The 13,486-nt window shown below is 43.1% G+C and overlaps 1 protein-coding gene across 1 annotated transcript in view; it reads right to left on the bottom strand.

Annotated features, from left to right (window-relative positions):
• LOC149328899 (venom metalloproteinase antarease-like TserMP_B) overlaps nucleotides 1–13,203 on the bottom strand; it is a 47,379-nt gene extending 34,176 nt beyond the window's left edge. Inside the window, exons 1-4 of the mRNA XM_089559648.1 lie at nucleotides 13,117–13,203; nucleotides 8,820–8,891; nucleotides 8,160–8,281; nucleotides 4,227–4,276 (exon numbers count right to left, since the gene is read on the bottom strand). Of these exons, the coding sequence (XP_089415774.1) occupies nucleotides 4,227–4,276; nucleotides 8,160–8,281; nucleotides 8,820–8,891; nucleotides 13,117–13,203 (331 nt within the window). The remainder of the gene's footprint in view (nucleotides 1–4,226; nucleotides 4,277–8,159; nucleotides 8,282–8,819; nucleotides 8,892–13,116) is intronic.
• Between the last annotated feature and the right edge of the window lie 283 nt (nucleotides 13,204–13,486).

Here is a 13,486-nt window from a genome sequence, read left to right as displayed (position 1 = left end):
GTTTTTGTGCGCGCTTAGCAACGCTGACGTCTTCTCTGTTATTGGTCGTGCGTGCTAGTCTCTCTGCTCTACGGCGAATTGCTCGAAGTCGCTCATATTCAGCATCTACATTTGAGTAGACTGTTGATAGGGTTATAACTTTACTGCTGGTCGTTTTAGCACGTGCTACAGCATCAATGAAGTTTTCATAATCAAGGTGTGAGAGCTGCAATTTCTCTACTGTGTCAGAGAAAACATCCGAATTCGTGTAGCGTACCTTACGCCGCTCGGAACTTAAAAAAGCACCACCAACCTTAATGTACGTAGGTAGATGATCGCTGCCATGAGTTTCTATGTCTACATTCCAAGTTCCTGAAGACGAAAGATGCGCAGAAATCAGAAATGTCAAGGGCACTGGACCTTGCATCTTGATAAAAAGTTGCCTGGCCGTTGTTGAGGAAAGTTAAATCGTTAGACTGTGCAAAATCAAATAACTGTTGTCCTCTGGCTGTTGATCTGGTGCCTCCCCAAGCAGAATGGTATGCATTGAAGTCGCCCGTTATGATGTGGGGTGCAGGAGTACTGCGTACTACATCTTGAAGGCGGTAAACGTCAAATGTGACACGCGGGGGTATGTACTCCACGATCACTGTGAAGGACAGATCCATGATCTTGACGGTGGCTGCAAGATATTCATTGCGTGAGTCGGCAGGTATCGGTTGTAGGATGTAGGTGACGTCTTTCTGAACAGCTAAAAGAACTCTTCTGATGCCAGTGCCGGTCATCGAGTTGTGAACGATATAGCCTGAAAGACGAATGGTAGTACGCAGACGAGATTCTGAAATGGCAGCAATCGGGAAACGGTGCTTTGAGACAAATTGTCGGAAATCAGATAATCGTGGACGAAGGCAGAAGGCATTCCATTGAAAGATGGTGGCCGTGTTACGGATGCTTTGCACGCTAGGGAGAGTAGCTGGTATATTGACTGCTACTGCCATTGCGCAAGTAGAGGTGAAATGAAGTCAAGTATTGTAAGGATGGTCTGTGCCACCGGCGGGGAGAGTGGTGTAAGAAAAGCGTGGATGGCCTCAACAAGCGAGCACAGTAGGGAACTGGTACTGTCGGAGTTTTGGCGAATAGATCCTTCGCGCGAATGGTTCCAGGGTGCATACTGCGGCTGCCGTGGAGTATTAAGACTTGTACACGCTATTAGAGGTGACTCAACGTGTTGGCGCGGTGGAAGAGGAGGGAACTATACTATGTCCTCAATGCGCAGGTGATTCGCTTTATCTTTATCCGATTGTTGAGGAGCTTTCTTCCCCTGCGATGATTTTCTTCTGAGGCGACTTGCCCGGATTTTCCTCAATTAAAGCAGATTTTGCTGTCTTATAATCTCTATTATTGGAGTTCTTGTATTTGTAGATGATTTTCTCTCTTTGATAGGCAGTGAAATGGATAAACGTCGTCTCATGCTGCTTCCCGCAGTTTGGACAAAGGGGGTCGTCACTTGGACATTCATTTCGGCCATGGCTCCCACCACAACGGGAGCAGCGCAGGGCAAGTCGACAAGCGAGCGCTAGCCACGTGGTCGAAGCACTGACATTTGGTGCATTGGCGCGGTTTTTGAATGTACTCGTACACACGGTATCTTTTATAGCCGAGAATAACGTATTGCGGCGCAGATTCTGTCGCAAATACAATCCAGATGTTTTCTGAATTGCCAAGCCGGCGGACAGATTTGATCGGAGCTCTCTGTAGCAGCGTAGAGTAAATCTCAGATTGAGGAAGATCCAGGGCGCACCCTTGGTGACACCAACACCTTAGTTGCTGGGACCGGGCTCATAGGCTTGAACGGCAACTCCAGCTATGCTTGTTATTTGCAAAAGGCGTTCTGTAGCGTGCGCTGTACGGGTGTCAACAGCCAGAAGGTTTACACGCTCGTTGGGACGAACTTGAGGAACACCGTCTGGAGATATAGATTCAAATCCTTGCCTCAATGTCAATAGATTAAAGCGGGTAATGCGGTGTCCAGAATGTACTGGCTTGATGACAACTGTAAGGCTGTGCCTAGGTGTTTGAGTTACGTTCGGAGTGTCTACACTCAAAAGTGATAGCTTTGAGCTGCGACGACGCTTTGAAGGCACATGAATAAATTTCTCAGACCCTTCTTCGGACTTCGCAGTAGTGTCCATGTAGATGATGGTAGAAGAATCTGACGAATCAGAAAAATCATCCTGACCTGAAGGTAACGGCAGATAACGTCTTAAGTTGGAAGCTTCAGGGGTGCGATGTCCATGAGGGTCTGGGTATGCTGGTCCTGATGCAGCCGGAGCAGAAGAGTAGCTGCAGGGCACCACGTTTGAGGCAGCAGGCACGGCTTGCACAGCAGGTATGACCAGCTGAGCTGGGCCTGACGGAATGCCAGGAGAACATTCAGGTGTTGAGACCGGGTGTGGCACCGGCGGAGCCGCACTCACCGCCGGAATCATACCAGGATGTTGCAGTGCAGGTTATCTGAACACAAATGTTCAACACCGACCACAAAACATTCACAAAGATTGGCAGAGACGAGCGGGCACAGCCCGACAGCTCCCTGACTTGTTCGTCTTTCATGGGTGTCTTAATACAAGGCAAACGGGAAGGCAGACAATGCCAGGCAAGCTGAGGCAGCAATTGCGTTTGATCCCTGTCAGCGCGGGCCCTACTTCGTCGTCGTCAGCTATGCGCCACCTGGCAATACTAGGTGGCATCATTCTCCCCTTATGAAAAAGAAGAGCGCTGTCGACGATACAAAAAATAAAGGAAAAAGGAGCAAAGTGCCGCTACTGAAGCGAGCCAAGACATCAACAAGTCTGCGTCGCCGGGTATAGTACGCCTTAAGCCGCACAACATGCACAATGTCAGAGCTGAGCTGTCGGTGTCGGGGTTGCGCAACACCGTCCGGAGCCACTTGATAGTTAAACCTCACTTACACGCCGTACCACTCTGTAAGGGCCAAAATAGCGGCAGAGCAGTTTCTCACACAAGCCTTGGCGACGGACAGGAGTCCACACCCAGATTTGGTCACCGGGGTTGTAGTCAACCTGTCGGTGGCGAAGGTTGTAACGGCGTGCATCGCATCGGTGCTCTGCTGTTGCCCGGTGTGCACGCGCAGCTTGTTCGCGACGATCTACGCTGGTCTAGGCCTCTAGCACCCAACGACGGAACTCTCGCCAAAACGTTAAAGCGTCTTCTCGGTTTTCAAACCAGGTGCAAGCACCATCCTCGAGGCTAAAGTAAACATTGCGGAGTTTGGCTCCGTCGTCCCACTGGTTAAACGCAGCTACGCGTTCAAAGCGAAGGAGCAAGTCCTCCACATCCTCAAAAAGTTCCGCATGGAACGTCTTAGGAACCCGCGGCGTCTCCAAGGTGTAGTGGGAGGGCGTGGCAGCGGCGATTTGCAGAGGAGGAGGAGCGGTAGTCGCCATGGCGCCTCTCTCTAATGGTCCAAGCTCCGGAGACAGTCCCTGGATCCTCCGACTGAAGCGATGTACCGGGGTGTCTAGCGATACAGGGCGGGCGCGACGGCTACCTGGACGGGTCTTTTGCATTGGCTAACGGTTACCCAGCACACTCCACCAGACTGTAGCGTGCTTGTTGACGATGGCTGCTTTAATACCACGCAAGCGAGAAGGCAGACAAGGTCAGGAAAGCTGAGGCAGCAATGGCGACAGATCCCTCATAGCGCGAGCCCTACTTCGTGGTTGTCAGCTATGCGCCACCTGGCAATACTAGGTGGCAATATCGTGTACTGACACCTAGAGCGCACGGCTGTTTTTGCATTTCGACTTAATCCATATAAAGTATCTGTATCTGGGGTAGGAGCCCAACAAATTGTGCTCAGTATAAAAATAAAGGACCACCGAATGATAGCCCCGAAAACGTGATGAAACTTTTATTTTTTTACGTGAAGAAAGCTTATGTAAGCAAAGTTGTTTGGTGGTGCTGGTTTTTGTTGCTGGTTTTGTTGCCTGTAATAGACGGGGTTAAGTACACTGGCTCATGTGAAGTCTCCACTGGGAACGATCATGCCGAATTTAAGTACTTGATACAGACATATCCCGCTTTGAGGGTTTCTGAACTAGGTTTGTTAGCAATAAATTTCGAACTGCTCGAGAAGCGTTGCGACGTGCTTAGGTGTGTCTGAATGAGGCGTTCTGAAGGCTTCCCTGTGACCTTGAAAATATAAGTGGAATATTGGAACTTACCAGATACGCTGGGATCTGGCGTGCCATTATTATCCGTCACAAAATTTTTCCTTTAGAAGAGGGCAGAAAATTGGCAAACGATTACATTAGGTAAGTTAGCAGCAGCTTTTAAAGTGATTTCTAACGTCTCGCAAAAAAACACAACTGCGGTTTGTCCCAGTTAATTGTGAAAGCGTTAAATTGGCAAATTGTTATTTGGTTTGTGAGAAAAGGAAATTGCGCAGTAGCTGTCTCTCATATCTCGGTGGACACCTGAACTGCAACGTAAGGGAAGGGAGGATGGTGGCAGAGAAAGAAGAAAGAGAGAAAAAGGTGCCGTAGTGGTGGTCTCGGGAATAATTTTGGGAGGTCTCGGGAATGGGGATCTTTAACGCCAAGAAAGGCTAACATGGAGTTCAAATATTTTTTCAATTGAACCATTTAAATCAGGAAATGAAACTGTTGACGGTTAAGACATTCCAAAATAAAGCTCTCGAATGAAACATTCAACAGAACAAGTCTGAAGAAGTTGTATAGAAAACCTGGAACAGTTCGCGATACTAAGATGAGTGGCAAAGCGCGTTGTGTTCTTTTATGTTATAAGTGGAGGCGTGCAAAATTTTTCCCTGCGCGATGCAACCACCTCAAGAAATTAACCGGCCGCGGCTGCGACCGCTGCCTGTCATGCCTATGCAAAGGAACGTTAGTGTAGGAAACTAGCCACATTCTCCTGAAGAAAAACAAAACATTTCCGCAAGCCTACTTTTCATAAAGAAGTCGACCTCTTGGTTAACGAACACTTCCGCTTTTCTTTCGGAGTGGATTTTACCGACACTTATATACGCGGTGTGTTCCACTCTACAGTACCGAACCCGTTAACAATACTCTCAAAATATCCGTGACTTGCTAAGAAAGAATTTTTAACAACAAAAATAGCACATTTAACATCGGCTAAATGCTAATAGCTAGGACCTCAGGCGAATATATCAGTACTCCCTCTGTAGCGCGGTCAGGTAAGGAAAATCGTTACCTTGATAGTGAATGTTAACTTGTGCATGCTGTAGCAGTGACATTATTTCCCACATATGACACTAGCCTGTTGACACGTGCCTGATGTACTGTCGATTTTGAATCTGACGCAAGTTGAGCGTGCTTGTATCCTTACCGGCCACCAGGGCAGTATTTATACATGACCGGCGACAAATAAACGTTTTAGTTGTGAGTCAGCGCTGTGTTGTGTCCCTTCTTATCTGCCCCGGCTGTCGAGCTGTTATAATGGATCACCATGAACACCAACTCGCCAACAACTGGTCTTGGCGGTATTGTCGTTACAGACGTCTTTCACAATATAGTTCAACACATTCTATCAAGCTGCAAAACACCAAAGCCAGAGAAATTGCCTCTGCGATCGGTTGAAATCCTCCATTAAACTGTGCTAAAACTTATGCTCTCTCGCGAGGCTTCTCTTTATGAAAAAATTAAGAACTTTCTATTGGTCGCACCTCAGGAAATGCGGTAGTAACCCAAACATAAAGGTTGCTCCTAAAGTATGGGTGATTATCTGCTCATCTCTAAATGTACACGAAGAAAAGCCAGCGCGATGCTAAGTTAGATTCGTAGAGTACACATTGGAAACGCTTCTAGGCTATTTTTTCTAAAACACTCGGTGGAATTACGAGAACTTAGCAATTGGATCCAAATCTTTTCAAATCGACGCCCCCCCCCCCCCCCCCCCTCCGCTGCGGCAGTGGTGTTCTCGTTTCTTGACACACTAACTTACGGATTTAGGTGAATCAGATAAACTCGAGAAAAGAAAGCCACATGACAGCATATCTGGTAGGCTTTTTAGTAGCCGTTGTATCGGGGATAAGTGCTCTAAAATCAATTGTTTCTAAATAGTTCTAAAACCTTACAAAACGAATTTTGGTTTTCGCTCTTTTATAGTTATGTATTAAACGTGGTGTCAATTTACTAGAGACAAGATAGTTTTGTTTTTACTCGCAGTGAAGGATAGTTTTCTTTCATATGTTAAGTTTACTGCCAGAGTGCCTGGTGGATACAACTTTTTGCGCTAAATCATTCACTACTATTTATTTGCCTTCAATGTGCGCCTTCCCGACGTGCATTTAGAAGCGTGCTTGTTTCTAGAGCTAGTGCGATTTTTTGTTTCTGGTCGTTTTTTGCACAAACTTCGTCCATTGCAATCCATTGCTTCTGACGGAATCAATAGCGACTTATTTAGAAACTTCCATTGATTCATTCGAAAGTTATTTGGTAAGTGAGCTGTATGGAAGGACCATGCTTGGACCAACTTTATCTCCTGCTTTCTCCTTTGCGAATCAACTCCTTTGTCGTAGATCTTATCAAATTTATCATCGACTGGAACACGTCCACAGGCATATAGAGAAGTCATCATGGTATAAACGGTTACATAATCAGCATCTGGGCAGGTATATCGAACGGCAAACCATAACTCCTCTATCCGGTCCTTTGCAAGCTTGGGCCACCTGCTTCAAGCAGATTAACTAATTTCATCTACCTCCCTTACCCTCGTTCACTACTAGCTACACTTCGTTGGAATGTCAACACCACTACAGCTCTAACGCACTGGTCATTACAAATTGGAGAGGAGGAATAACCGCGAACTTGACAGGACTGAAGAGCGAGAAGAGGACAGGACGATTCGTCCTGTCCTCTTCTCGCTCTTCAGTCCTGTCAAGTTCGCGGTTATTCCTCCTCTCCAACTTGTAATGACCAACAGGCCCAAAGCTTCCCCTTGTTGGTCATTACAAGGTTACGTTGTTCAAACAATTCATATATGCGAAGTCCATTTGTTCCACTTCGCTCTAGAAACGATACAGTCGTGGCAACTGCTTTTTATTCATTCCTGGTCACGCTCTCTCAGAAAGTCACCTCTGACGTTACTTTTCAGGAGCTGGTGCGCTGCTCTCAATTTAGATCGATGCCCTTTTCTTAGACTTTCATTTTTGGCACTATCAGTCAGTACTGGCAGGATAGACCATATACACAGCAACCACTTAAAGTGCATTTCCAGGTACCAACCGTAAGCTAAGAGAACAGTGTCAAGTGTTGCCGATTATTCTTTAACAAGCTGTTCTTTTCCTTTTCCGATGTCCCGACAAAGAAAGATTGCTTAAGCATTGAAAGATTTACACAGCCAAATAGACTTCCTCACAACTTCTAATTCCTCTTTGCTTCTCATCCTATTTTCTCTCAGACTTTCCTGGTCTTCTGAATCAGACACTTTGTTCATTAAATAAATGAGCAATAAAACCTTTCTTAAATGCGTCTAATTCACTCATCACTGCCATAAAACATTTGCTACCGACGTTTCTTTGTAGCTAATTAAGACAACTTCTGCGAGGACAGTACATTTTCCATATAATTGTGTGCCTGCAAAATTTTTGGATATAAGAGCTTTCTTTATTTTCCCATGTCTTATTTTCCAATTATGAATCAAAACGCAAAGACTTTTGTTGAAACTTTCTTAATTCCTCCCCCTCTACCAGAGAACTTGCTCTCACACATTCCTTTGGTTTTACGTATTTGAATTATTTCAGCAGCAACCTGCAATTTCATAGGTCACGGCCTGTTATGAAAAATCTGTTTGGCAAGATTGCAAGTTGAATGCTTTATCATGTTTTGCATGAAGTCAACGCCACCTATCACTGACATAACGGGAGCAACTCAACCTTGGTTTTTGAATAAAAGCTCCCTAAACATCACGGGTCGTTAAGTCACGTGTATATTTTGCAGCTTTTTATAGTACTAGAGGTGAAATTAATTTTACTCAAATGAAACCGCAGGGCTCCCGACTTTGCCAAGGTGCACTAAATCTGCAGCTGTCTTGAGAAGCGAAAATGGATGGTGAAATTTCTGTGACAAAGTACTTGTGACTATTACTACATAATTCGTTCTTTATCCCTACCTTACCTTGATAGGAAGAAAGCAATGTCACACCGATTGAAAGCACCTCGATGTGATAGGTTTCTCATCATATCTAATGTCACGACTATGTCCGGTGCCTCTTCTGTGCTGTTAATTATTTCATCACTCTAAGGAAAACATAAAAATCAAAAATCAGTGAAAATTTTAAATAGATGCAAAGCATTATTTAAATGTAAGCAATATACGATTTGTAGGCTACTGCGATTAACCTTCAGTGTGGGTCATAGAATATGATGGTTCTTCATTAGCCCGATAAGTTCATAAGATCAGAGAAATGATCAAACTTATAAGACGATTAGAAATTTCACACTACGATTTCAGCCTAGAATACAGACTTCAACATATGAGTGAACGTATCATATTTAACGAATATGTATACATGCAATGCAACTTGAATAAACGTTTGCTGTTTTCAGTAAAGCGCTGATAACAAGCAATTTACAAAACATTTGGTCACTTTCGATGCAGGAAGTTCTATTATATTATTGGTGGGATGCCTACATTTTTATCGTTCTCTGTTCATGCTTAATGATTAAATCAGAATATGTGACTATAAAAAGTTATCGAAAAATAAGCTTTACAAAAATTTTACCTGTGGCCTCTTCTAAAGTTTACAGTAGTTTTGCTTTCGAAGGATGTACTTACCATATTTGTAAACACTTCGTTAAGTTGGAAGCGTATTTTGGGACTTGTCATATCAATGAAACTGAGAGCAACCTTTGAATCCAAGAAATAAGAAGCTTTATTACTCATTTATAAGGATATTGTGAGTCATCAATTGACATATTAGCAAATTTTTAAAACTGATGAGGGTGGAAAATATTCTACGGCTCAATAACCTCAAGGTTTACAGGGAGGTGCAGCATCTCGCAAAATATGTTGCTTGCAAATTGTATTTCAGCAGTTATTGTGAAACTTACTGACAAGCACATATTCACACAAACACTTAAAGTAGTAAATTTACATCTTTTATCTAGATCATAAATCAGCCACTTCCTTTCGCGATCAAAGTAAAAGGCGTATAGGTGCCTAAATATTCTGCTCTGTAAATGCCCTTTACCTTTATTGTATACGAGTTTGCAATATTCTAGCGGCAATGCAGTACTGTACTTGCAGATTTCGCACCGTTGACATATGCGAGCATAATAACGTTGCTCTAAGAAGGCAGTTGTAGTGAAATGAGGTGTTCGTTGTGATATGCATATGACGGAAGTGAACAGTCACCGAAATGAAAGCAAACATCAAAGATGTCTTATTGTTAAATTTTTTGGTACTTAATAATGGGAAATTAGCTATGTAATCAATTCATGGCTGAACGATAATTTGTTAGAGTAAAAGAAAGAAAGACACGCCGCCGGGTATGGTCCGAATTCACGGCTTCGAGTTTTGCGTACGGAACCAGTGCTGTACCAACGTAGCTACGGCGTCGACTGCCGAAGCTTCCATTTTCGCGGTATTTATGGTCACTATAGCCTGAGCTTGACAGAATTTATCAGGGCCACTCTCGTCCACAGGCAGGGATATAGTACTTCCAGTATACTGTGTGATGCCAGTGCCCGTTTAAGAACCCCAGGTGGTCGAAATTTCCGCAGCCCTTCACTACGGCGTCCCTCATAACGTGTGTCGCTTTGGGGCGTTAAACCACTGCAAGCCAAGCCAAACCAACCCAGTTTTACAGCGAGCGTAACTTGGAACGTGATTGAATAGTGAGGGTAGTAGTTTTGCGAGAACGCTCTTATGCTGCGTATGGCATCTAGAGCGTCAGAACCGAGGCCCTCATCAGCAATTGAGCAAACAAATATAAAAATTAAGATGGTTGCATGACATAGATATCAAAGATGTCAGCAGTCACAAAAACAAAGGAAAGTATGGAATATGTTTTAATTTTTTTTAGCTCGTGAGCACTAAGGAGAATGACCAATTCGGCTTATAAGGACATTAACCTATTATCGCTATCCAAACAAGTACCATCCAAAAACACTAGACCCAAACTTCAGAACTGAACAACTGCTAGCGTACCTAGTTCGCATTTGGCGTAACTACGCAAATCAATCGTCATTTATTTGCGTTGTGGCGCTTATCAAAAGGAAATCAGTAGTGTAATTATTTTCTGGCTGAATGATAACTGATTAGAAAGGAACCACATGCCGATGGCAGGAGCCAGACTCACGACCTATTAAATTCACGCAACGTTCTCTGCCAACTGAGATACGCCGGCACATGCCTGATATGGAGAAGCGCAATGCAGACAATGGAGACGTGCATAGAACATGAAATGATGCTTATGGTAAGGAAGCTCTAGCTAATGGATCTAAATATAGGTCTAGCTTCTTGAATACTACACAACCTTTTCCTAAAATTTTCACCACAGAACCAGTCGGCGTCCTTTCACGCATAGTTTGTTTTCCTCATGTCGACTAAATGCAGCAATAAACATCCAATGCGCCCGTTGTGGACAGCCCAGCACTGTATTCAAAGGAAGAGCAACCAACTGTAGAAAGTTGATTTGCGCAAAAAATCTTCGCTTGGGCTTCACGTTAAGGTTATAAATACAGTTTCAAGTGTTTTGTTTTCCTCCCTGTTTCTGGCCAGGCACTAAATTCAAAAGTGCGCTTAAATTGCAGATCTATGAGAGCGTACAGGTCCAGGAATCCTAAGACTAACACATTATATATAAAAAAAGCAATCATTAAGAAGTCTTTAGAAGCCCTCTCCAGCGCTTCAATTCCAATTCACTCATGCGATCTTTTTTTCAGCATGTTTCTCTGTATACGCTTGTAACTTTGTTTGAATTCCTAAATAAACTTTCAATTTCAACTTCGCGGTTGCCCAATGAGCTATACCCTTAGATGATCCTATCCGCATTCGTTTGAGAACAGCAAATAGGTCCAAGCTTTTTCAAGTCGTAAGGAGACTTTAGTCAGCGTTCTGCTTCCATTTGGCGGTCATAATTTGGTCTACAAGAAAAACATCCATCAAAGTCCTCAGTATATAATGTGATCCCCAAAGCGCAAAGCGGGCAACCTCTTTTTCTTCCTCCATGGCAGGAATCCAGCTTCAGATATGATGACATAAACTGTCATGAACTTATATCATTTGGTAGGCAACTGGAGACCGGAAAAGCGCGTGGACTAGATGGAATTCCTGTGTCGTTATTGAAAAACAATATTGAAGTTCTAGCGCCTACTTTGGTTTCTTTGTTCAATAAGTCCTTTTATAGCGCCACATACCCGGATGCACTGAAGGTAGCAAAAGTCGTCCCGGTATACAAAAATGGTAACCCTGATAATCTAAGCAATTATCGACCAATTTCTGTCTTAAGTTGTTTTAACACACTTTTCGAGAAGCTGCTTGCCAAACGTATTAAGAACTTTTTGAAGAAGTATGCCATTCTTAGCACTGATCAACATGGTTTCAGGAGTAAAGATCTACTACTACCGCAATCTTATCCCTATCCGAAGTCGTAAATGACGCACTTAACAGACATTTTGTATCAGTAGGTGTGTTCCTAGACATAAAAATAGCTTTCGACACCGTGGACCATGATATTCTGTCCAAAAAACTTGAAAGACTTGGTTTTAGAGGTTTGGCGTTGCAGTTCCTTAGAAGTTATTTATGCGATCGTTCCCAACGGGTCCAAATTGACGGCAATGTTTCAGATTTGCTAACAGTGCCCATGGGTATTCCACAAGGTTCGGTTCTGGGACCTATTCTTTTTTCTCTTTACGTGAATGACCTTCCTGTATATGCAGAGGAATCACATCTCATCATGTATGCGGACGACACGGCTATGGTAGTTACTGCCAAATCTATAGAGGATGGTATAACCGTGCTTAATAAGGAGCTTCAATGCATTAAAACCTGGTTCCAATCTAACCGCCTATCCCTGAACACTGAAAAAACGAAATATATTACTTTCAAATCACCGCATAAGTCTGCGTGCATGTCACCCTGCAGCTTGCATATTGGAGCTGATGAGTTGCAGCAAGTTGACGCAATCACATACTTGGAAGTGATCGTGGATAAAGATTTCAACTGGCAACAGCACATTGATGCCCTGTGTAAAAAGCTGTCGTACTCTTGTTATACATTAGCGAAAGCATCTAAATATTTTCAGACTAATACGCTAAAAACATTATATTTCAGTTTGTTTCAGTCGCAGCTGGCATACTGTATTGAGGCCTGAGGCCTTACGTATCCATCGTATATTGATCCCGAGGTAAGGCTGCAAAAAAGGCTCTTAGAATGATCAATTTTGTTGCTCCTAGAACTCCATCACAGCCTTTATTGAAACAAAATAACATTATGCCGCAAACTAACCTCAGAGGCTATCGTTTAGCATTTTTTGTAAATAATGCTATCTGCAACCCTAGCACCTTTCCTTTAGTTTCATACAAGGCTCCTCCGTCCAGTTCTCGCTAAGCGGCTCATGGAAAGTTCTTGCTTTAAATATCTAACAATCATTATGGTCATCGATGTCTCCATTTTTCTGGTGTCAAAATTTGGAATGCTATCCCATGCTCAGTCATATCTTCACCTAATACTTTTAGAGCATTGAATAATTTTTTTCTTTAAACAGAAGCGTCTCAGTGAAGCGACAAGATATACGTCTCTGGCGTGGCATAATACTACTAATCTATTGAACGTAGCAATCTGAATGTAGAGTGACATTTATTTTTTCTTTGGTATATGTATGTCATACGATAGTGTTTCAGTCTGTATTTTGTATTGTATTTTGTATTGTATTTTGCATTGCAATTGTTTCATTCTACACCGGAAAAATGTGTGTTTTTGTTTTCTCCTGAATCCACAGTAGACTTATTTGTATTCATTTTGGGATCCACGACTAGCCTGTGGGTAAGGATCCTTGAGTGTCTTTGTGTAATTACATGCGTACTTCAAAATAAAGAAAGAGAGAAAGAAAGAAAAGAACTATACGTACCGCATTCAACATGAGAATCAAGTATTGAACAAGGTCCTCGGTTGTATTAAATTCATTACTGTAGTCCGAATCTGTAACCATGCACATTTCTACGAGGAACTTTCCTGGCCGTTCCTTCCTTGTCCTATTCACGAAACCTGAAAAAATGGAGTATTTAGACGTAATGCTAATGTAGCATTTTGTTTGACAGCGAAAGCTCTTGTAATTTAGCTATATAGGCCTGAATTCTCCAGTGGAATATAGTGCCTCACCTCTACGACCTTAATTACATGAAAAAGATTTCAATTTATTTCAATCTTAAGAATACAATTAAGCTAAGGTGAATGACTTCAACTAAAATCCCTTTAATGGCTGCCACCTTCGAGCCATG

Source organism: Amblyomma mixtum, chromosome 9 (assembly GCF_055824585.1).
Source record: "Amblyomma mixtum isolate Tamu chromosome 9, ASM5582458v1, whole genome shotgun sequence".
NCBI classification, from domain to species: domain Eukaryota; kingdom Metazoa; phylum Arthropoda; class Arachnida; order Ixodida; family Ixodidae; genus Amblyomma; species Amblyomma mixtum.
This window is presented reverse-complemented; position numbering and strand designations above follow the sequence as displayed.